At 43.9% G+C, this 26,136-nt stretch overlaps 1 protein-coding gene across 8 annotated transcripts in view; it reads right to left on the bottom strand.

The window, feature by feature from the left end:
* The window catches only part of SRGAP2 (SLIT-ROBO Rho GTPase activating protein 2), a 235,005-nt gene that overhangs the window by 139,654 nt on the left and 69,215 nt on the right, over nt 1-26,136 (bottom strand). For all 8 annotated transcript variants that reach the window (XM_040462034.1, XM_040462035.1, XM_040462037.1 and 5 more), the window contains exon 3: nt 4,528-4,720. In XM_040462034.1, coding sequence (XP_040317968.1) covers nt 4,528-4,720 — 193 coding nt within the window. The remainder of the gene's footprint in view (nt 1-4,527; nt 4,721-26,136) is intronic.

Below are 26,136 nucleotides of genomic sequence, written 5' to 3'. Positions count from 1 at the left end.
AAAGGTGAGCAGGAGCAAAGCAGAATAGGAAGCAAAGCCAAAGAGTGACAGGCTAATGGCTTCCAGGGTAAGAAGTTGTCCAAAAGAGAAAGAAAAAAAGCAGTCCAGCAATGTTTGTCCCTAAATGTAGTCACTTAAAACTGTAACTGAATAACCAATCAAACTGAGCACGAGAGGCTGAGATCCAGCCAGGCTGAGACGCTGGTCTGGAAAAGGGCGCGCAGGTCCATATAGACGGACCCTGGCCCTGGCCACCCTACCCCAGCCCGACTTGAATAGTGTCCAGGTCCCTAAGACGCGTCTGTCCAGAGCTGCCGCTGGCAGCTGTTCTCCTGGCAGCACAGAGAGACAAATCCATGGCATTGCCGGGCCAACAGCTGCTACAGCTCCGGGGGAGGCGACGAGTGCCCGCTGAGACGCTCTGGGCAGAGAAGGAACTATTCTAGGGATCAGCCCTAGAGTCAGCAAAATCGAGGCTACATTGCACCAGCTGAATGAAAATACAGTACAATTACCACTCCAGAGACCCAGGACACCCACAGCCCTTCTTCTGTCCTAGTTTCTCTGAGTTTGATCGCTTCTTGCCCTCACATTTCTATTTCAGAGGGCACGACTTCAGGTTAGGCCCATGTTAACCTTAGGCTCACGGCCATAACTCCTCAACAGGCCTCCTGCTACCCTGTCTCTCCCCTCCGATTGATCTTATGCAGCGTTGCCATAGTCACCTTCCCAAAGCACAGCCATAATTATGTTCCTTGCTCAAAAACTATCAATGGCTCCCCATGCTTACAGAATAAACCCTACCACCTGGTGTTCCCAGACCACTGTGATCAAGCCCCTACCAATTTTTCCAAGCTTATTTCACGATTGCATTTGTTATTTCTGCTCTTCAGCAAAACGGATGAGTTACCCACCGGCCTCGTTTTTCCAGCTCTGTGCCTTTACCATTCCCGTTCTCTCTGCCTGAAATGCCTCCTCCCCCATCTTTCTATCCTCTTTCTACAACTTCTACACTGTCTCAATTGAATTCAAGCCATTGGACCAGCACCTAGCACTCACACTTGTATTTTCCCATTTCCCATCCACGAACTTCACCTCCATGAAGCCCCGCCCAGTCCCCAACCTGAAGAAATGTCTCTTCCCCCTGCACTTGTGGCACTTTGTATGGTGGGTGGACATGATCTTTTACACACCCACCCTGTTCGTTACACATCATAAACGAACACGGCAAGGCTGCCAATAGTCCCGCGCTGTTTCCTCTTCTCCTACAGGAACAGAAACTCTACCTCCTGCTCTCCCCACTCAAGAACCGAGAGCCCTCATTACCATGCTGTCGCGTCGAACCTGAACTCCTCTGCCTGTCTATCACGGAGCTGTTATTTGGTGTCTACTCCACTTACCTAAACTTGTTTTCCACTGCTTTTGTAAATATCTATGTTCTCATAATATTTCGCTCCGACCTCTACTGAAGCCCTTTGCTCATGACATTGCCACGTGTCTCTCTTCTCGGTTAGCCAGGAATCCAGAGTTCACCTGAGTCTCCACCGGAATGAGCGCAGAGGGCAGCACCCAGTAGGTACTTAAAAGGGGTTTGGTGGGTAAATAGCTTGCTACTCAGGAGATCAGACAGGAAGTTATTAAAGTAAACTAGCCATACAGTGACAGCAAAAGGAGTGAAGTCCCCCTTACAAGTTCTTCTAGCGCCTTGTACTTCTGCTCCTCAACACTTACCTCAACTGATCTAACTGTGCGATCTGTTCAATGCCCGTTTCCTCATCCTGTTGTAAGTGCCGCATGCAAGAGACAGCGCTAGCTCACCACTATGTCCCAAGGCCCAGTGTCTGGACTGAAGGAGTTCAAGGAATGTGTGACAGACATTTGTTGAATGAATGGGAAAGGAACTTCCTTTTAATGAAGCTGGGTCCCTCACTGGTTCCTGTACCCCCTCACCAGCAAACGCTCCTGCTTCCTCTCACCTGCACGTGCTGTGGTTCTCTCCTACACAAATCTACCTTTAAAGCCTAGCCTAAGTCCCACTTGCTTCATGGAAACTCTCCTGACTATTCCATTACCTTTATGTATCTCTCTGATGATTTATCTCTGACCTCTCATCACGTCTCTATTCTACACACAACCAATGATTTCTATGATTTCTTAATGAGATCATTATTGCTTTACTCTCTAGTTGCTTCTTGTATTAAAAATCTTTCCTCCCCAGCCAGATATGGCCCCCTATGGAGACACACCATAAACTTCCCTTGTATCTTCCAATGCCTATACAATACAGAGTACACAGATGGCTCTTAATAAATACCCACTAGTTGTCTGGGGGAAAAATGAAGCCAGGTACCAGGCTCTATGAGAAGGGAATTCAATTCTTCCAGCTTTGGAGAAAACACCCTATTCCTTGCATGTGATCTTCATCAGAGCAATTTAGCTGACTTACAGATGAACACATCTGTACCTTAATTTGTAGCAAATATGTCCTTGAGCTGAAAATATGATATAGTCCTAAAAATCAAATGCAATTTTAAGGAGTAGCTTACCAACAGAATAAATCCAACTTTGAGTCCCCTCTTTCTAAAGCAAATGATTTCTCTCCCAAATCTTCATTCATCATATACTAAAATAACATTTTATTCCCTTAGGATTGCTTATGTAAAGAGAACAGAACTTGGGAAAGCTAAGGAGCTCTGAGGACAAAACATGTGGAGGAAATTCGCATGCTGGCTTATTTTGAGAGTGTCACGTGTTGTCCTCAAACTTAGCCTCTCCATATTCATTGCCCAGAGCTGGTTTGTTAAGGGTAATTTGTGTCCCAAATTATTGGGGTGATATGATAAACAAAAATAGAAAATGGAGGAAAATGAGACACACTTGGCATTCATTTATAACTTCATTCATTCATTTACTCATCCAATAATGTTTAGTAAGCATTTATTGTATACCACATATTACACTAGGCACTATGGGAGACTGGAAAACGAATCAGAAAAGCTTATATAGTCCACTAAGAGAAGATAATATAAGGCAGACAGTGCTGACTGCCCTAATAAAAGAACAAATAAAATGCTGTAGAATTCAGAAAAGGGAGAACATTCTGCTGGGAGAATCAAGAAAGCTTCTTGGAACATGATTCTTAAAACAGGTATGTCCCTGACATGCATAGATGTGAATAATGGGTACCTAAGTTCAAATAACAGGATGGGCAAAGGTCCACTGGAGTTAATGCTTTGTTTGGCTATGGTATAGTAGGGGAAAAAAACAACAGGTAGTAAGGTTGGAAAGCTAGTCCAGGTCAGATGTACAGGGGCTCAAAGAACAAGCCAGAGAGTGTATACCCTTGTAAACAGAGCAGCACTTCTCAAACTCCAATGTGCACACAAATCACCTGAGTATCCTGTCGCCGTAGATCTGGGAGCAGGACCTGAGATTCTGCATTCCCAGCATCCTAGGTGGTGCCGATATTGGGAGACCACACGCTGAGTGTCAAGAACACAGACAGTGGGAAGCCACTGCACAGAAAAACCGCGGGATCCCCAGTGTGTTACTGGAAAACTAAATCTGATAACAGTGGGTCAGGCAGATTGGAACGGGGAGAAGCTGTACACTGTGGTCCTCAACACTAGTTGTTCGTTAGAATCATCTGGGAAGCTTTTACACCATACTGTTACCCAGGCCCTGCTCCCAGAGATTCTGACTTCATTGCTCTGGAAGGGGGCCCAGATTTCAGCATTTTCAAAAAGCTCTCCAGGGAATTCTAATATGAAGCCAGAGTTGAGAACCTCTGCTGCAGATGATACAGTAAGTAAAGCAATCATTCAGACAGCAATAATGATGATCTAAACTACAGCAATAGCAGTGAGAACAGAGTGAATGGGTCACTTGCATAAAATACTATGCAAGGGATAGACCTTTGCAACTGTCTGGGCAATGAGTCAGATGTATGCTAGAGCATCATTCATTTCTTCCAGTTAAAGACAGTTTGGCGAAATGGTTAAGAACACAGACTCTGGAGCCAGACTGCCTTGGTTTGAATCCCAGCTCTGCTACTGATGTACTAGGAGTGTGTGAATGCGTGTGTGTGTGTGTGTGTGTGTGTGTGTGTGTGTGTGAGAGAGAGAGAGAGAGAGACCTGAGGCAAATTCTTTAACTTCCTTATGACTCAGTTTCCTCATCTGTAAGTTGGGGAGACTACAACAACCAACATACAAACTTGCCGTGGAGATTAAATGAGTTAACATACATATAAAAACCCTTAGAACCACATTTAGCATGTAGGAAGAACTATGAAAGTGTCTGCTGTTATTATCAGCACAGTTCATCATCTCTTCTGAGCTCTCCAGGATCCTGACCTGCACGAAAGACCAATCTGGAAAAGAAGTCCCAGAGGGCTCTCAGCCCTCAGCCAACCTGAAGTCCCCGGGGCACCGTCGTGAATGCAGGAGGGTGTAGGCGGCACACCCTGCCTCCCTCCCGCCCCAAGCCCCGTCTCAGGTCTCCGCACGAAACAACCAGAGCCCCTACTTGAACTGCTGGTCCTTGGTGCTGCGCGTCTTGGCCAGGAAGCGCTCAGCCAGCTTCTCCAGGTTGCGAGAGTAGTCCATCTCGATCTCCGCCTTCTTCCGGAAGAAGTCCTGGAGGTCCTGCAGCAGCTGTACCCGGAGCTCACACTGCTGGTCCAGGCATTTCATCTGCTCTGTGAGCTGAGTGCGGATCTCTGCAACAGAAACCAGGCCAGCCAGTCAGGTGGAATCCCTCAAAACAGAACTAAACAAAACAAAACCAAATACATACATACACACTAACATTGACCCCTTCCATTCAGGTGGGAACTTAATGCCTTTAACTGAAAAAAATAAAATAACAAGCCGAAAGCTTAAAATAGCCGTATGATAGGAAGCACCTCCAAAAATTCCACCAACTCTTTTTGGACCCCTGAAGAACCTGGAACCAGGAGTCTGCTGAATCATTTAAGAGAAACTGCTTATTAGACACTTAATATTCAGTTACCATTTATTGAGCAATTTACTGTGTTTCTGGCACAGTGCCAGAATTTGGGTTCTGTTTGGCTGAGAGCCTAATGATTTATCTCCATCCTATTAGGAAGATACTGCCTTCATCCCCATTTTAAAGATGAGAAAACTGACTCTTAAGGAAGTCAAGCTATTAAAGTAAAGTAACTGGGATTCAACCAGAGAGACTGACTCTAGAGCCCAAGCTCCTACTTTTTATACTTTCTCCCATCATTTCAAACTTTTTCCACAAGTAGCCTGGGTGGCTCAGTTGGTTGAGCATCCAGCTTTGGCTCAGGTCATGATCTCACAGTTCGTGAGTTCAAGTCCTGCGTCGGGCTCTGTGCTGACAACTCAGAGTCTGCAGCCTGCTTCAGATTCTATGTCTCCCTCTCTCTGTCCCTCCCCAGCTCGTGCTCTCTCTCTCTTAAACGTAAATAAATAAACTTAAAAAATAAATACATAAACACAAGTTTTTCCACATCTCCAAGAGGGAGGGTGAGGGTCAGGATATTTTAATGGAGACAGGGTCCTGCCCAAGGTCAACTAGTGGCAATCAAGAATGAAACAAGCACCAGACTTCTAGGCAAGCAACTCTTTCACTGTCAATCAGATTCCATAGTTTCCAATCACAGAATGTCAATCAATCTTCAAGAAGTTCATTTGTTCTCAACAAACATCACTCACACAGTGGTTGCCTCATCCTCAGTGATGCTCAGAGCCCCTGCTGTGTCAAAGTTAGCCATGTTTCAGGTGAAGTTCTAGCTTGACAGATTTCTGCCTAGCCGAGAGTCCTCACACAGGGCTAGCAAACACCCTCTCTGGGACCGCAGCAATGGTAGCTCCAGATGCAACCAGATCTGCCTCAAATGCAATACAGTATTTGTTACTGACAAGAGCCCTGGCACCCGCAAGAAGCAGCATGCCAAAAGCAGACTGTTTTTCAGCTCAGAGAAGGTCTGCAGTGCATATCCTGCTGAAGTTATATCCCAATCCCCATTTGAGCCGCAATGGAGCCATTTCTTTTATCCCTTTCCCTGCAAGCCTGCTCAGCTCCAGTGCATTCGCTTGTGGCAAGGACTCCAGTCCCAGGAAAAAAGAGCACCTATATTATCATGCCTTTCCTTATGCACGCTCCAAATTCATTTCCATAATAGCAGGGTTATAACAATGCTTTCTGCCTATGCTACGTAATGCATGGGAGCAGGGGTGATGGGGGGATCTAGAGTTTTCACCTGAGCTGTGGATAAACCAGAGGCAAAGCCAGGATCACAGCTCTGATGTTGAAAGTTCTGCCCACCACGCTTACGAAACAATGATGGATAGGCAAATGGCACCTTTAGCTTTGCCTTGAAGTGGCTAGGGGTCCATAATCTATCCTTATCTTCATTTTTGTCTCTGTTTTTACTCATATCAGAATGTAGCATAAGTCTCTGGTACTTCATGGGTGATCTCGGGTGACCTCTAAGTGCGGTTCTCACCCTCTGCATCCCCATGCCTCCCCCTCGCCAACCGCTAATGCCAATCAAACCTTACAGTAACCTTACCTGAACTGAAACTGAGCACCGGAGGATTGTTTCAAGCAGACAGAAGGCTGAGCAGAAAAGCCGCCTACCTCATCACTCATCAAAGCTCTCTTGTTCTGTGTTTTTGGGGAGTCTGATTACAAGGGTGTTGGGAGGAAGAGCTGCAGAGGGCATATCAGGCATCTAGTTCTTGCCAGGGGTTTCTGGGCCTCTTAAAGGCAACAACCCTTGTCAAAACTATTCCTAGAGGCATCTGTACCCCTTCTGCCTATCGACAGGCAGAAGTAGAAGCTGGCAGTAGTAGCCACTGGATGGGCAAACTATGGGTGGAGACCACGTTCACAATGCTCAATGATATTACTTACAACTTGTTCATTAAGGAAGAATCAGGGCATCTTAGGACAAAGAGCCCACCCAGTCAGTCCCAGATTTGCAAGAGGATGTGGATGGGTAAGGGGCTGTCAGCCCCCTTTGAGTCCCCTATAATTCACCTAAGACTTCCCCTCAATAATCTCACTAACCAGGAGAGAGGAAAGGAACCCGATAGAATGGATGATGCCCACCCTCCACCAAAACAAGAGGGGGCTGGGCAAATTCCCATGATACCTATGAAGTTCCAGAGATAGGCCACCCCAGGGTTGTCTTGTCCAGGAATTAGCACTTTATAGGAGGCCTCTGAAATATGTGCATTAACCTAAGAAGCCCCCAAGCACATCCAACCAACACAGAATTCCACCCTGACTTTCTCAGGTGCCTCTAGTGGGCAGCACAATACAAAGTGCACCCCGCCCACCCTCAGGCATCCCCTCAGGGATCCTGAGAGAAGGGGAGCATGTGTTTACCGAACACCTTTTATGGGGCTTTACATACATCATCTCATTTAATCTCCACAAGTATCCCATTTGGTCTCCCCAATTACCTGATAATACAGGTAAGAAAAATGAAATAAGACCTGTTAAGTCATTTACCAGAGGGTCATACAATTAGGTGCAAGGGGGGTTGAAGCTAAATGAAGGCTTGTCTAACTTGTCAAAGAGGCTGACTGTGGGTCGGTCAAGGAAACAAAAGAAACAGAACACAAGTCTGGAGTCTCTGAAAGTACTTCTGGGTAAATTACAGTGTCTATGGCTCCCACCCCCGGAACATCCCCTTCCCTACCTTCCAGCTGGGCAGGGGGTGATTCAGAATCAAGTTTGGACTAGACCACTGACTCGGTAACTAGCCCATGTTTCAACTAGTCCACAACTGGGCTGGGTCCCTTCCCTGCTTCCTGGATCTACTCTATAGGACAACTTTGGAGGAAGTGCTTTCCTTGTCCTGGGAGCACACGCTGAGGTCTGCCAATATGCCCAGAGGCCAGAGAAAGTGAGAACGCAATGATATTCCACTCCCGATCCAGGAACAGAAGAATCTCTGCTAACAGATACCACCTGCCACTGTGGTTGGTTTGTGAAACCCTCCACTGAGCATCTCCCCTCTCCTGCAACCTGCCTAGAAGGAGAAGCCTCCCTGGTCTCTATCCTCAGGGCATCCACGCAGACACGGAAGGGAGACTCCAACCACCGCCATCTCTAGGCTTGCAGCTCTAAAACAGAATGGCTGCTCTGTCCAGCGCAAAATGTGCTGCTTCAGACTTTTGCTGCTGCTGCTGCAAAAAGACAAACAACGGTCCCCAAGAAGGCAGCTGTGCCAGCCCCAGCCCTCTGTCCATGCAATAAGGGGCCGAAAACAATAGGCCACTGAAGGCCGGCTCGCCTGGGCCCTGTGCCCAGGCTGGAGGCCCCTCTGCACCCTGGCCTACCAATAAACTACAGGGGCAGAAAGAAGAAAGGGACGATTTATAAAAACACGGAGGAATTCTTCACAATTCCATCGTGTGCTTAGGCGAGTACGCACGTGCATGCGGGTGCACACTCAAAGACACACACTCACACCACCCACACTGTGCTTGGCCATACCAACTCGAGAAGGCTTTAGAAATGCAGTCTACAGTTGGATGAGCATTCCTGGGAACTGGGGATGAGGGCGTCCTTGTCGGTTCTGCCGCGAGAACTACACAGGAAGAAATCAAGCTCTCATTTTCTAGAAGCAGCTGTATCTCAGGGTGCGAATGGATTCCATGGCCATCCACAAAGCCAAAGTACAAAGGTCACCATGAGCTTTGACTGATAATGCCAAAACGACCTCCCCTGGGCACCTAACACAGCCTTTTATTCATCAAATCTTTACTGAGCTCCTACTGCGTGTCAGACCCTGAGCTCGGTGATGGTGGGTGACGGTACCAAAGAACAGAACTGGCCCACGCACTGCCCTAACGAGACGTGGCTTGACAAAGAGGAGACAGGAAAAAGAAGGCAAAGCCAGTCTTACTGCTTTTGCCTCAGATATTCTTTATTATAACATAGCCATGGGGATAAGTCCCAACCCAAAGACCAAAGACTGAAAAAGACAGTCAGACGAAAGGAGTCAAACGACAAGCCGAAGAAAACTTCACGTCCTCTGACTCTTTTTTCTATTACAATTTTTTTTTTTAATGACACTTCTGTAGCTTCCCTTGCAAAAAGAACCAAAGCCTTAGAACTAGTTTCCTGAAAACCAGAATTGACCTTTGGTTGATATTTCATTCAAAGATCCAAGTCAAAATTTAACCCCACTGTTCTGGAATTAGATAGTGGTGACGGTTGCACAACTTGGTGTATGTACTTAAAAAAAGCACTGAATTTGTATACCTTTAAAAAGGGTGAATTTTATGGTATATCAATTACAGCTCATTTAAAAAATTTAACTCCACCAAATAGCATGTGTTTTGAGCACCATCCTGCCAGCAAAGGGGAAAATGGCCCCAACGGACAGGCACCAGAAAGAGGAAGGAACCTTGGTCTCCATTTCTCCATTTGCATGCGCTGGGTCTCAGTTCTGCACTGAATATTCTTAAAGCAAATCTTGGAAACTGCCCCTCTGGATCGCAGGCTTGGCCATGACACTGAACTCTACTGGCAGATCACCGTTCCATCATTTCTGGAGGGTGTCAAATCAAAACCAAGCAAGGAATGTTTTTATGCATGAGTTCAGATATGGGATCAGCAGACACATCCAACAAAGCTTCCCTTGGAAAGTGCTGACTCCTTGTCCATGCTTGGCCACAGCTGAGATCCTAACTATACCTGTCCTGGGAGTGAAAAGGAAGCTCATTTCCGTTTTAGAAAGAGGATCAAGGGTCACAAGAAGGATAAAATTAGAAGAAAAACTAGCCTTAATAGGATACCAATCATTTAACAAAAACAGTCAGGGCCCTCCCACACTTATAATTGTGTAGACTCTAAATTATATAACATCTGCCAACACAGGCGATGCAGTCCTCTGAAAAATGTCCTCACTTCAGAGAACACCCAGGGAATTCACCAGTCAGCAGGGTGTAGGGGAATTTTGTTCAGTCTGCTGCTTTCGATCCAGAGTATTAGTCCCTTTCTTCCCCTCTTTCAAAATTCATCTCTTTCTTCAGGAGTCTTCTCCGATTAAGTCACACAAAACCCCCTCCTTATGAGTACCACATTTCTGAGGAGAAAATGAGGATAGGAGGGCAGGCTAAGAGAAACATGTAATCTTTCAGAGAGTAACACAGGTCCTCCCCTTCTCCTTGATGGGCTGGCACCTAAGGGACAGGAGCTATGACTCCCACAGGTTCTGTTCAGAACACAGAGCATGAGATCAGCCCATGTTCCCCACTGGGAGCTCAGACTGACTGCCAGTCTTTTTCCACAAAATCTGCCTCACCTGCTTTTAGTCCTTTCACAAACACATGATGTCACCTCAGCCACCTCAGGAATATTAATTCCTAGTACCTTTCCAGCCTGTGTTATATAAGAAGACAATTGAGGCTTTCATTGGGCTCTACCCTCCATATCTCTTACCAAGACCTCTTATCGCAAGGGTAATCAGCCCCTATCAAAACTGTTCCCAAGGAAACAAAATGCTGAGATGCGGTGCCAAGTCCTGCTCTTCACCCTACTGGTTTGCTTTTCTACAAACTCAGTAACGGGAGGGCCCTTAAAAATCCTTGGTGGGCAGATGATGGAATCAAAGACCAGAGAAGGGAAAGGCATTGCCGGAGATCACATAGCTATTTTAGCTGCAGATATAGGCCTGAAGCCATGTCCTTTCTTACTTACTCTTATCATAAAAATTTATTTGTGCACCTTCCAGGTCCTCCGAGAATAGACAGAAGTTCTTCCTCAAAATTAGCCTGGTCGTAGAAAAGAAACAAGTGAAACACCTGTAGCAAACAAGGTGAACTACGAGGTATGCACTTAGTGATATGAGAGCAGAGAAAAAAGAGACCTATATCAGCTCCAGTCTACCTGCTCTACCATTTCTTTCAATGATCACCACTATCACTTATATATGAGTAGTCGCTGTTGCAAGAAAAGACAAGCAAGCTATTTTCGGTGAAGCAGAATACAGCAAGTATTTTTCCTCAAAGAGTGGTAGACTTTTTCATCATTCCTTTACCCTATTAAATACAACAAAGAACTAGACATGAGTTAATCCAAGCAACCAACTGACAATAGCTTAAGCTTCCAGAATATGTGGATGTGATAGATACTTATTGTTTCTCCTTCCCTGCATCTATATAATCTCCCTGACCCTCAGTCCATGTGCTTTTGGTAAAGCTGATTCCACCTCTGTCCTCTCCAAAGATGGTGGACGTTACTTGCAGGCCTTGTTTGGGAGCTTTAAGACCTGAAGACAATGAGAATCTGAGACTGCTGGTGCCATCTTGTCACCATGACTGGAAAGCATCTTTGAGAATGGAGCTGACCCAGAGAAAACAGAACTGAGAAATGGGAAAAGGAAACTCAAGCCCCTGAATCAAGTCATGGCCAGATGCCAGCCCTATCCCTGGCCCTTTTAGTCTCATAAGCCAACTCATTCACTTTTTGCTTAAAATAGTTTGGTTTGGATTTTTGGTTCCTTGGAAACAATGAAGTCCGAATGAATAAAGTGAGGGATTCTGAAGCTCTCAGAAGCATGAAGTTCCCTACACTCAAGAAACTTATAATCTGATTGTGAAGATAGGATTTAAATATACATTTTCAAAAATTATATATTAATATATTACATAAATTATATTATATTACATAAATTATGCTAGATATTTATTTAATAGATATTTCTGCTAGATGTCATACTACATAAATTTTTATGTTGCTGTATATTGTATATTGTATGTTGTATACCTGGAACTAAGAATAAATACTACAAGTATAAGTTCTGAGGACTCAGAAAGAGCAGTGAGGACTAAAATGACTAAAACAAGGTTTCTTGAGGAAGACTAAAATCCTTGAGGAATTTTTTCAGTCCACCAGCATACTCCTGGGACCCAGAACAATATCTGGCAGGCCTTCAAAGTTGTGGATGGAAGAAGGGAGAGGAGAGAATGAAGGGGAAGAAGGGAGCAAGTCAAAGTCTGAACTCATATTCTTAGGATGGGTAGAATTTCATCTACCCATGAAATGGAAGGGTGAAGAGACAATATTCCAGAGGAACATATAAGCCAAGAGATGGGAATGTTCGAGCATGACCTCTTTGTAAGGTAGTGAGGAGGATGGTTTAGCTAGAACAAAGGGTACCTTGAGGCCTGGTCAGAGATAAGGGTACACAGCAGTAGCTTCAAAAGCAAACAGAGGAGTTCAGATTTCCAGCAGCCAGAAATGGAGCTAGTGAAAGTGTGTGTCATGATGAAAACAGAGCTGAAGGAAGATCAGAGGAGGTCTGCTGGATGGATTCCTATACCTTCTAAATTAAGAGATGGAGTGAGCATTAATGAGCAATCCAGGCTGAACGGTACAGAAGTCAACATGAGCAGGAGAATTCCATGAGTGGAAAAATCCTTGTCCGTACCTACTCTAACCATTAGAAATAATGCACACTTTAGAGCCAGTGGTCCCAAAGCTAGTGATTCTATACTATTGCTCCCTAGGCAGTGGTGAGCAAAGGGGACAGATGAGAGACCTTTGGATTCAAAGGTAAGACAGTTATCTTGGCAGGAAGAGGAAGGTGGGAGTGAAGTCCTGGTTTCCCTGGCTTTCGTTTTGACTACAGTTCTCTCTGTTGAACTTTTAAGTTTGCTCATCTTCAAAACTGTCTGCCCCGTGCTGTAGAATATCCCAAAGTTATTAAAGAAAGAACCTCCCCTCCCCTTGTATTACATTCACACTACAGAAAACCAATGCATACAGCCCTGGAGACCAAGAGAAACCAGCCAGTGGGAAGGAAGAGGAGAAAAACGGCCCTAAGAGTTTCCAAAGGACACGCAGTCATCCATTAACTTGCAAACCCTCCAGTGAAGATATAGAAAGGAACCTCGTAAAGCCAATGGGGCAGGAGGATGTGAAGGGGAATGTCGCAATGAACTTTAATCATGGCGACTGCTCTGGCAAGCCACCTTGGCTCTCTCAAGTGACTCAATGGAAAGTCAAAGACAAAAGGCTCCCAAATGAACAAGCTACCACATCGAACGCCAAAGTAATAATTTTAGCTCATAGGCCTTGCCTGAGATGTTTAAGCAACAAAATCCCTGTAGTCTGAAGTCCAGAATTAACTTGTATTAATGTGATGAGATGACCAACAGTTCCTCTGGGAAATGTCACCTGATGGCCCTGATTTATTGCTGAAGGCTAACTAGATGTTGGTTCTCAAGGACCACAGCAATCAACCAAGAAATCCAGCAAATCTTTGCCTCTGTGCAAAGATCTGAGTGATGAATCACTGGACCACAAAAGAAAATATAAGACATTGTCTTACTCTCAAGCAGTTTACAATCCAAAAGGGATTGGGAAATAAGGGAACTAAATGCAAAAGTATTCAACAGGATAAGTCCGTGCATGCTACGTGCAAACTAATGGCTGAGATGCTCAGAGAGGAGATCAGTATAAGCCAGTGTGGACTTGAGCCCATCTTGGGGCCTTGAGCTGAGAAGGATTTATGGAGATATAACGGTGACAGAGGATGGAAAGCAAAGGGAAGGAGGTAGGAATGGGCAGATCCGGTCAGCAGGCTCTGAGTGCCACACTGCAGTCAAAAGGGTATGGGGTGAGATGGGGGTCAGGAGCAGAGAGGGGAGCAAGATGCAGATCAGATACAACCAAGGTTCAAAAAGATCCAGATCGGATACAACCAAGGTTCAAAAAAGCTCTATAAACGTGAACAAAGCAAGGTAAGGAGAGTCTTGCAAAAGGGTAGCACAAGGGAGTCAAAACCCAAGCAATCTCCTACCAATCAAATCCTCAAAAGACCAAACGTTCACGACAGTAATGGACAACGGTAAACTGTGTGTTGCTCAAGCCTCCAACACAATCGAACTGAAAACAAACTGGATCAATATTAAAATCCAGACCCTAAATTCCTAGAGAGCTGGCTCTGGAAGGTTTATTTCATTCTGTGCAGGATCCAGCTTGGCACGTAGTATCAGCACATTATTCCAGTTTTAGTTCCACAAGCATGGACTGAGCACCTGTTCGTTGCTGGGAAGAGGCATAAACAAAGATGATTGTGGAGGACCAGGATATTCACTTGGCCTTTGAAGTACCTGTGGAACTTCCTGTTGGAAAAGACAGTTTTATTCTCCAGTCTGGAGCTCCCAGGAGAGGCCAAGTCTGGAAACAGACATTTGGGAGCCATCAGCAAGTAGACGGAAGTATGAAATTAATTATACAAGTGAACACAGTGGCCCATAGAAATCATGCAGAATGAACGAGAAGTAAGCCTAGGCCTGGCGACACCCCCATTTAGGTGGAAAGCATAGGAAGAGGAGATGGGAGAGTAGAGCAAGAGTGAAAGAGGTATCTGCAAGTGTCAGTAACTGCAAATCACTTAAATAAGAAAGCAGGGCAGAGTTTGTTCCCTTTGGCAGTTAGGAGTCTATCACTATCGAAAGCCTACTATGCCAGACCCAGTTTATACATCGCCCAAGATGAACACAACTGCCTGGCTGACCGGCTGGAACCACTGGTCCTTCAAGTTGTTAGTGGGCCAGCCTGACAGCGCCTTGCCCTGTACCCGTGCAGCGTGCTTCTCAAGTCCCAGCCCAGGGTTTCCTTGTTGCCACTGAGGCATAGGTTCACAGGGACCTCCTCGGCCACCAGCCATGTGACCAAGAAGCACAGGAGAGCTGAAGCTCCATGTAGTCAACCTTCAACCAATAGGAGATGGAGCGGACAAATGGCATCTTCTCCATCCTTTCCCCAGTGAACTGTTCAGAGGTGCAGTAGCTTCGCGTAATTTCTCTGAAGATGTCCCACAAGACAAACCATCAGTCTCTCACAAACCTGTAGCCAGTTTACAAGCAATCCCTTATATTTGCTCTCCTTCCCTGCCATTTTTCACTTCCCTCTCCTCCTCATTCCGGCTTCCCTGGAATGGCTCTCCCAAATAAAGCGTAAGCTTGTGCCTCCAGCTCTATTTTCTAAGAAATCCAGACTAAGATACTCACCATGTGCCAGGCACTGTTCTAGATGCTGTGTAGACAGTCCCTTCCTTGATGAAATGTATTCCAGTGAAAGTATCTGCTTAGGAGATCCCTGAGAATAGCTAACCAATTATTTTTCAAGAACTCAATACAGATGTGAAGTGATTGGTTGGTTGTAAGAACTGATTTAGTTGACTACAGTTTATTTTCTCTGGAAAGGTAAACTGTCTCCACAAAAGTTACACACGGGCACGTCTTACACATTCAATAGTGAGCACGGAAACCATTTATTCAGTACTTACTATGAGCCAAGCAAGCTCATAGAAAGTCGAGTCACTATTCAAGTGTAAAGGCACATGATCTCATTTAATCCTCAAAACATCCCTATGGGGTAAGCTTGCAGTAAAGCAGAGTGGTTAAGAGTGAGGACTCTGCATTCGGAAAGACCTGAGCTTCAACTCTAGCTCTGCCACAAGCTAATTGTGTGTCCCTGGATAAGATACTTAATCTCTGTAAGTCTGTTTCACTAACTATAAAATGGAGCTTATAACAGCAGCCACACCAGTGAGTTGTTACGAAGGGTAGAAGAGATAAAGGACTTACTATATGCCTGGTGCCCGGTAAGCCTCCTCCAAAGTCAACCACGATCCCTCCCACTTTACAGATGAAGGACTACTGACTACTGACTTCAGAGGTTAGTTAATTGCCTGAGGTCACCCAGATAGTCACAGATAACGACAGGATTTGAACCTAGATGGGTTTAATTCTATAATCAGGGCTCTTAACCACTCCCCTGCATCTGTGTATAAGGCTGATATATGGACTCGTTTGGTTATCGTTCACATTGGAATCCTACAGTTCTAGGTTGGCAATATTGGTTAATAAAAGGGATCCCTGAATTTCTTCAATTTAACAAATAAAAGTCTTCATTCTCACTATCTTAGCTCTAAATGTTTAAGTATATATGGGGGGGTGGAGTCAGAAAACACCTTTATTTATTCTTAATAACGAATAAATAAATAAATAAATAAATTAATTAATTAATTAAAAACACTTTATTTATTTCATTTCTTCTTGAAGGCAAGAGCAGGAAGAAGTCCATACCCCCACCTAGATGCTTTCACCTGGGGAAGCAGCAGGGCAAAATCTGCTTGGAAACCCGTCTGGCTGGGCTCAAAACGCCAGCTCCACCACTTACTAGCTGTGTTTTCTGGGCAACTTACTCAACCGCTCTGTGCCTCAATGTCGCCTTGTGTAAAAGTTCCATGATAATAGTACCCTCTTAGAGATTTTATAAGTTAATATTTGTAAACTAATTTGAACAGTTCCAAGTATATCGTACTATGTGTGTTTTTGTTCAACACCTAAATCAAATCAGTCTCATGGGCTCTTTGATCCTAGAACTTTCTGGACAAGAAAGTATAGAAATAGGAGTTGAATTAGTGGCTTCCAAACTTTCACAAGCCAACCCCCCCCCCACACACACACACACATACACAAAACAGAAGTTTCCTGAAACAATACATATCCTTAGTACATGCCACAAACTCACATTTTCTGTGTCTTTTTAAATGCTGGTTGCAGCCCACTAATTTCATTTCATGACCTACTGATTTCTTGACCTACAGATTTAAAAAGCTCGGCAATAAACCACATGACCACCAAAAACAGAACTAGAACACAGAGTCTTCAAACCTCTCAGCTCCTTCTTCATGGTTATTATTAAGTCAGAAAGGGCATAAGTTTCACTTCTTGCTGGAAAAAAAAAACTGGACATTCTGGGTCCTCCTCCCATTCCCTCCACAGTTCACGTGGACACTCGAAATCTGAGAAGGCCAAGGAGACAGTGGGCACTTCCTGTCTATGCAGCTTCTGTGACCGCCCAACCCAACATATCACCATTCACACCAGAGAGAGCTCCTCACTCGTCCCCTTGGTTTCGCCTTCCTGATTTTGACGCCCAGCAACTACAGTCACCCACTGGACCTTTGGAGCAAAAAAACTGCTGATCTAACACAATGAAGCAATGTCATTATATATATAATAAATGGATTAAAAACAGAATAGATGAACTTTATTAGTGGCTAAGTTAAAAAAAGAGAGTTCTTATCTCTCAAAGATAAGTACTAAAATATTCAAGGTGAATAAGTTCTGGTATTTGCTTCAGAGTGAGGAGGGAGGTGCAGGGGGCTGCAGGACATAGATAAAACAAGATCGGCCGTGAGCTGAGGATTATCGAAGCAAGGCGATGGATACATGCGGGTTGATGACACTATTCTCCCTACTTTTCTAGAAGTTTAAAAAGGTTTTTAAAAATCTAATTAATGGCATGTAAAAAAAAAAAAAAAGGCTTAAGATCCTCATGGTAAACACAAAAGAAGACACACAGGACAGAAAAAAAATAACCAAAAAAATATAATACAGATCAATTTCCTTAAAATGAAAGAACTAAATCTGCAGGTAGAAAAAGCATACCATATGCCAGGAAATGTACATGAAACGATCAATATCAAGACATATGACGTCTAAAATCTTGAGCTTCAACTATAAAGAAAGAATCATTTAAGAATCATTTAAGTAGTGGAGAAACAGCAACACTTCTAACAAAATAGGGGTCAGATTTCTCCATAGCAACGATTGAGGCCTGAAGATGATGGAGCCATGTTCTAAAAAAAAAATCTGAGGCAGAATAACTGTGATCCAGGAATATTACAGCAAGCTGAGTCACCATTCAAGTGTGAAAAAGACACCAACATTGGCACACTCAGAAGACCTCAGCCTATATAGACCCATGAACCCCTCCTCAGAAGCAGAAATCCTGTACCCAGCAGATAAATCAAAACAAAACCACAGGAACACAGACGCCGTGGTAAAAGAACACGCAGTAGACACAACACCAAGAACAAACACATGAGAGCGTGCAGGGCAGCATGTAAATGTTAGAAACCCTGCCAAACAAACAAACAAAAATCCAGACAAGCTACAAAAATTGGGAGATGGGGAAGAGAGGTACAAGAAGGTGTAAGAACATGAATCACTTAATCCTGCCAGGCAAGGAATCAGCCAATTTGTCTCGAAGTGAAGATTTAGCTAAAAATGTAGTTTAAAATATTAATAATGAATTCAGCCCCCTCAAGATGTTTCTAATCATTTTCTTAGCCTTTGAGAGAGCTGGTAATAAGAGCTATGATCTTTCATGGCAAAGAAACGTTTACAAGACGGTCAGCGGTTCCTTTGCCTTCACATCTGAGTTGTTTTTTTTTTTTCCTGCTGCTAAATTCAAGCAAAATTAAACTCAATTGTTTTTATTTTTTAAAGTACATATGGCATAATGCCATTCTTATAAAATTACTTCTTGCTCACTAAAATCATACACTTATGTTTTATATCATCATTTCTGCTCTACCAGATCATTCCCATAAGGAAACAAGTATTTTATATTTTCCCCCATCTTATTACACACACACACACACACACACACACACACACACACACACACATTTCCCTTGATCTCCCCCTTCCTCTGGAGCTACTTTTTCCATCTTGCCTTCTCCTTACAAGGAAACTCAAAATGGCTGTCCACACTCCCTCCCTCCACTTTCTCTCTTCCCTTTTTCTCTTTAGCTCACTAGTCAGAGCTTTTTTCACTCAGTGATGGCAGGAATGTCCTCCACAGTGCCAAACATGGCCGATTCTCAGCACACGGCTTACTCCACGCCACCAGAGGGGATCACTGCGCAGCCCCAGGATACCATCCTCCCTGATATGCCCATATGCCCCTGGATACACATTCTCAACTTCTTTAGCAGACCTTCCTCCTCTCTCCTAACCTCTAATTGCTAATACTCCTCGGGTCAGTTCTAGCACCTCTTTCCATCTCTAGTTGCTTCTCAGTAGACCTCTTCCAGTTCTGTGCCTGGTGATTCTCAGATTTGAATTTCCAGTCTAGACAGCTCCCTGAACTCGTGCCTACTATAAATGACTTAACATTTCCTCTTGGATGGCTAATAGGTACTTAGAACTTAACAAGCCCAAACCTGAGTTCTTGATACTCACCCTGATTTCCACGTTCCCTATCTCTGTTAAAGCACCTCTACTCATCCATCAGGCCAAAACCCTTAGGAGCTATTACTGATGGTTTTCTCTCTCTCAAACTCCTAATCCAATTCATGAACAAATCCTTAATTAGCTATATCTTCAAAATGTGCCCAGCATCCAATCACTTCCTAACCCCTCCACCATTCCTAATTTAGTCCAAATCAGCACCATTTTGTTCTGAACTACTGTGGAAGCTTCCTAAGGATCCTGCTGCTACCACCTTCACTCCCCTGTAGTCTATCCCCTGCTCATCACCCTCCAACAGCTTCCCATTGGAGAAAAAAGCTGAAGGCTTTCTAAAGCCCTAATCTAGTCCATGACTGTCTCCCCAGTCTCTCTTACTCACTGGTCTCCAGCCACACTGGCCTCTCTGTTCATAGAACACGCCAAGTACACTCCCACCTCAGGACCTTTGCATATGCTTTCCCTTGGTTTGGGGCATGCTTCCCCAACATTCACATGGTTAGCTCCCTTACTTCACTCAGCTCTCTGCAGATGTCACCTTCTCAGAGAAGTCTTTGTGTCCATTCCGCCTAAAACATCCTCTCTATGTCCTTACCCCATTTTATTTTTCTTCATGGCATTTATAAATCTATTTAGGTATTTATTTATCATCTTATCCTTCCACTGGAACATAAGCCCCAGGATAGCAAGGGCTTTGCTTTATTCATTGCTGATCCCTGCTGCCTAACACATAGTCAGCACTCATTCAAGGAACACTCATTGAATGAATGAACGAACGAATGAATGAATGAGTGAAGAATGCTTTTGGTGTAACGGGTGTTACCAACGATTCATTGCTAACCTCTTTGTACTTCTCAGTTTTGCTTGGATTTTTTATAATGAGCATTCCCATTTTATGAGGACGCAATAGCTATTCCTTTAAAAATTCAAACAGAAAATCAGCCAAAAATCAAAGGCGGGATGCATTATCTAATCAGCTCTACCATATTTTGACAAGTGTTTTTGCCCCATTATTGATGATAGCCACAAAAGAGTTCACAATGTAATGCCCACAGGGCATTTTTCATAATTAGTGAAACCTTTTTAGGAGGAACCTTTACTGGAACAAAAGTTTTAATTGCCCAGGGCTGACCAAAGAGTGTGAAGCCAAGGCTCCCCAGTGAGAATGTAAATTGGCAAGGCTTTCCTAAATATCACTTCCCATTGCAATATTTTTTTCAATATTGCTGCCATAATCCAGATGCCAGAGTCTGTTAGCATACTACAAATGAAAAAGTGTGATGGTCTTTGGTAATACTTACACAGAAAATAAGAGAATCACTTTCAAATATGCTCATGCTTTCTGAACACGTAATAACCAGGACTATAGAGTCACAGAGCTCACACAGGCCAGTGAGAAGATTATGAAGGGCCCCTGTGAGCCCTAGTGACACATACACCACCAGGAAACGTTCATGGACCTGTCCCTTCAACCAACCCGTGGCAACACCCACCAGTGTCGGTCAGCAAGTGGCATGATCTGCTTCCTCCCCATCCAAGAGGCCCAGGGGAAAGTGGAGGGCACGGGACCACCCCCAGTCACTGATGAGTGAGGCCCAATGGCGAATATGAGGGATGAGTGGCACACAAAAACTAGGCCATGGTTTCAGGGTCTCTCCTTTAGATTCCTGTCACCGGTATTACCTGCACCTTCTGTTCTTTTCATGATCTGGAAGGAAGCAGCAACAGCCTGTTCACTCTGGAAATGTGGTCGAGTAGCCTGGCATCCACGGGCCTTACTGTAGAGGTTATCCATCCCTAGGTAGAACTCAAAACCTGGTCTCCTGACACTTCCACCTACGTTTTCTAAGGCTGTTGACCAAGCAGCAGACCGGGAGTCCCCAGCAGCTGATACACGTCTTCTAAAGCCTTCTCACAGCCAACAGTGGTCATGGCAGCTGCCTCGTTGTCTTTTTAAAAAATCAACAATAGAAATGTTTTCCCAATCTTCCTTTTAAAATGGGACAGTTTAGAGCCTCTGAATATCACATGAGTGTGCACAATGGTTAGCAGTGATGAGTCAAACATCACTAACTAGAACAAGGTGGTTTTTTATTGTGGTCACATACACGCAATATAAAATTTACCACTTTAACCAATTTTCAGTGTGCAGTTCTGTGGCACTAAGTAGATTCACACTGCTGTGCAACCATCACCACGACCCATCTCCAGAATGTTTTTCTCTCCCCAACTGAAACTCTGTCCCCATTAAACACTAACTCCCCATTCTCCCTTCCCCACCAGCCCCTGCAACCTCCGTTTAGGCCAAGGTGGTTTTGAGCATTCTATACTTTTTCATTGTTTTAGTTCTTTGTCACATGCCATAAAATATATAATCATACTGAACTATGGGTTAAAAACAAGAAGCCTGGGGAGCCTGGGTGGGTCAATAAGCGTCCGACTTCAGCTCAGGTCATGACCTCACGGTTGGTGGGTTCGAGCCCTGTGTCCGGCTCTGTACTGACAGCTCAGAGCCTGGAGCCTGCTTCGGATCCTGTGTCTCCCCCTCTCTCTGCCCCTCCCCCGCTCACACTCTGACTCTCTCTCTCTCTCTCAAAAATAAACAAACATTAAAATTAAACAAACAAATAAGAAGCCTAAGAACACTAATGATGAAATGCGGTTGTCAGTTACAAGCATAAATATGGGATCAAGTAATTCATTCAGTTCCCTTCAAGATGATCTTCACCAGAGCCTCCCTGTGTTAGCATTCTTCTGATCCAGTCTAATGGATGTTAGCGTTCATCTGATCCAGTCTTACGGGTCCAATGTTAAAGACGTGAGACATAGGGATAACCCTCTCCAAACTGGCTTTCCAACAGTTAGAAGAAAGGCATTCCACACCAACAATGTGTTATACTGCCTTACAAATATGCAGTTGGAACCATCTGTGGTATCTCACCATTTAGAAAGAAAACTCAAAAATTATATGAAGAAGTCATTTTTTTCAGAGTGTGAAATACAAAACTTCTAAACATTTGGTCAAGAAAATAGGCTTCTCTTATTTTTAAAAACATGTATTCACAGATCATTAAATTTCCAACTACACTTAAATGCATATTTGGTCCCAAACTAAGCACAATATTTTATTTTTAAATTTATTTTTGACAAATCACCTTCTTTGTTACATCATTTATTTAAATAAATTAAATGGTGCACATCACTTGTTAAATGAGGAAAGAAAAAAAACTACCTTTTATATAATGGAGGCTATTAAAAATTTAAGTCTATATTAAAATAAGCTGCATAACAGAATTTTAATAATGTTGATATAAAAGAAAATGTTTTACCTAAATTCACTTCTTTATCGTAGTTTATAAAAATGGCAACATTATTTTTTAAGCTCCTGAGGGGGCTCACAAAATTATATTACTCTGAAAGGACTTCATAAATTGTAAAACGTTGGGAAATGCCAGTCTTTTTAAGCAGCCTCCAGTCATTTTAACTAGCATCCTTTCTCGGGACTCTAGGCTTGCCTTCCCAAGGAAACTAGTCTACCAGAAAAGACAGACTATAGAAAGTAACTGCAGTGTGATGAGTCCATTAAAAGGGGAAAAGACGGGGTGCCTGGGTGGCTCAGTCAGTTAAGCGTCCGACTTCGGCTCAGGTCATGATCTCACGGTTTGTGAGTTCGAGCCCCGTGTCAGGCTCTGTGCTGACAGCTCAAAGCCTGGAGCCTGCTTCAGATTCTGTCTCCCCCTCTCTCTGCCCCTCCCATGCTCGTGCTCTGTCTCTCTCTGTCCCTCTCCCTATCTCTCAATAATAAATAAACGTTTAAAAAATAAATGTTTAAAAGGGGAAAAGAGGATGCTGTCAGAATGGACATTCTAGGACTCAGTAAGGAGCTCCCAGAAGACCTGAAGGATTGGAGGGAGCCAGAGGAAGAGGGCAGGAAAAGTGTTCCAGCCCAGAGGGAATAGCATGTTCAAAGGCCTAGAGGCAAGAGAAGAAAGCCACATACATGCAAAGAATCGAAATAATCTAAGAAATTCAGAGTAGCTGGAACAGAGAGTTTAAGTGGGAGAATGAAAGAATACAAGACTGGTTAAAGAGAGGCAGGGGTCAAGCCTGGAGAGTACTGCAAACAGTCTGAGGAAGAATCTCATTTTTTTCCTAAGAGCAATAGGAATCCATTAATACGAACATTAAGTAGAAATGAGATAAGCAAACTACAGTGTTTTTAATGACATAAGTGTTCTCCTCCAACAGAGAGCCACAGTAGAGGGGAAATGTGGGACTTTTATTTTCAGAGGGTTCAAGATTTCCAAAACTCTTCTTGTAATGATTCCCTCAAGCTGAATTTTCCAAATAAAGTAAAATGCAAATACCTCCCCAAAACACAAAAAGCCTAGTGCTTCCAAATATTAGCAAAACAAAGCAACAATAACAACAAAAGCAACACAAGTTCTGATCCAACGTGTAGATCAGTGCCATCACTTAAGACATTTAGAGGCGGTGGCAGGATATTTGCATGAGTCAGAAGATTTGGGTCTCTGGGTTTCACTTTCCTCATCCGAGAATCTGTGGTAAGTATTTATCTTCTGCCTACCCACCTCACACCATTTGAAGGCCATGTCTCAGACGATCTAAGTGTAAAGGATTTGACCAGCTGCTCTTCCTCAATCCCAGAAAGGCACAAGAAGAAAATGCTTCATAACATACAGTATGTCTACAGTTATAAGGCTGCCCAATTATTTCACACCTCTGGAAAAAAAAACAGTCTGCTGTTCAAATCCATAGATGGGCGTATTCAGAATTTGTCAGCAGGAACAAAATTCACAGGGAAGTCAGCTGACAATAAAAAAAAAACTGAACTTCATAAAACAAAAACTAAACAAAAGACATTAAAACTCAGCTCTCAATTCAGTCTGGTTCCCCAGTCATGGGCCATTTGCAGTTGACAGAAGTAAATTAGCCTGGATTTGGGAGCCCCGGGGTTCTAGACCTTGAACACACTCTGTGACTTGATATTTCACACGTAGAATTAGTCATGATTTTTACATGTCCCAGAAAGTTACTACTGATGTTACAGATCAATGAGAAAGCAAAAGCAAAGTGTTGTGGGTTCCAACAGAGGAAGCACTCAAGTTCCCACTGTTCTGCTTGTCAGTGTTTTTCTAAGGACATTATAAAAATTGTTTTAATTATTTTATGTGTCTCCAGACTTTCCGGGCAGGGGTTATGTCTAAATGTATTGGAAAATAATTATTTAAAAATAGCAAAATACGTTTAGAGTAGAAGACACAAAGTAACACGGTAGCCTGAATGGATGAACCTGATTCTCTGAGAAATTTCATTTTCCTTTCCAACAGAGTGACTTCTCCAACTTTCAGATAAGAAACCCCAATTCCAGTTCTCTATTATTAAATGGCACATTTCTCAGAACGAAACCTGAAAGCGTAGCTCCTCTAATTCATAAGCTCTATCCCGGAGCATTTTATACACACTCTCTATTATGACACTCAGCACAATGTACGGTAATTAGCAATTTACATCTGTCTTCCCTGCCAGGCTAGGGGTGCCACAAGTCCAAGACCATGTCTTATTCATTGTTACATCCCAGCACCTAGCACAGAGCTGGCATAAATGCTGAATTGAAATAAATGGAAATGAGTTGTGCTTTCCCTGTCTTCAACAATGAATCTCGGGCAGATTCCAACAAAGCCTCAGAATTAACTACGTGCAGCTCCTGGGTCCACTAGACTCACAATGAAGATTTCTGCCTAACAGCCTCTTTCTCTGCTCTTCCTTCCCCTTCCCTCTCCACCTCCAGAGGGGAGTTCCCACTGGAAATTGCATAATTCTTTGTGCAGAGAGAAACAACAAGCTTAGTTCCTGTTGACCTGAACAGCATAATGTTCCTTCATAGAGGAGTAATGAACCTAATCTCGGTTGCTTTTCTAACCAAACACCGCCATTTGAATTTCTACTTTCATCTCATGGAGACAGAACCTTCTGAGCCACTCACTTCTCATCTGTCCTCAACAGTCACATACTAAGCAAACACAATTTGTGGACAGTCTGAGACCATGTTTCACTTTTTCTGACTATGGCTCATAATGAGCAATACATATTACATAGTGATCCAATATGCACATGCATGGGCACTCACGCATGCATGCACACCCCCCCCACACACCCACCCCCCCACACCCACATACACACACCCACTCACACCCACACCCACATCTCTAAGAAATGTTTGATGCAACAATATGCACTGATTCTACATCCAATTTACTCTGATATTTTCTATCTTTCCTTTATCCTATTCTACTTATGTTTTCAAAAAAGCTGGTGAGTGGTCGATTAAATTGGGTTCATGACCCACCCAGTAAAGGGGTCACAATTTGCGATCAGAAAAACACTGGTCTGTGGACAGGGGTCTGGTCAGTGTTTTCAACATCAATCTGGGGACTTCAGACAGTAACACAGCAGCTCTTAAAAAGACAGCAAACAAGGGTGTTTGGAAGGCTCAGTTGGTTAGGTGTCTGACTTCATTCGGCTCAGGTCATAATCTCACGGTTCACAAGTTCAAGCCCCGCACAGGGCTCTGTGCTGATGGCTCAGACCCTGCAACCTGCTTCATATTCTGTATCTCCCTCTCTCTTTGCCGCCCCCCACTCACTTCTCTGTCTCTATCTCTCATTCAAAAATAAACAAACACTGGGGCGCCTGGGTGGCTCTGTCGGTTAAATGTCCGACTTCAGCTCAGGTCATGACCTCACAGTCCGTGAGTTTGAGCCCCACGTCGGGCTCTGTGCTGACAGCTCGGAGCCTGGAGCCTGCTTCGGATTCTGTGGGTGTCTCTCTCTCTCTGCCCCTCCCCTGCTCATGCTCTGTCTCTCTCTCTCTCAAAAATAAATAAAAACATTCAAAACAATTAAACAAAAATAAACATTAAAAAATGCTTAAAGATGGGGCGCCTGGGTGGCGCAGTCGGTTAAGCGTCCGACTTCAGCCAGGTCACGATCTCGCGGTCTGGGAGTTCGAGCCCCGCGTCGGGCTCTGGGCTGATGGCTCAGAG

The sequence above is a fragment of the Herpailurus yagouaroundi genome, unplaced genomic scaffold, assembly GCF_014898765.1.
Source record: "Herpailurus yagouaroundi ecotype Mexico unplaced genomic scaffold, PumYag 308, whole genome shotgun sequence".
In the NCBI taxonomy this organism is placed as follows: domain Eukaryota; kingdom Metazoa; phylum Chordata; class Mammalia; order Carnivora; family Felidae; genus Herpailurus; species Herpailurus yagouaroundi.
Note: the sequence above shows the minus strand (reverse complement) of the source record. Positions and strands in the feature narration are given on the sequence as shown.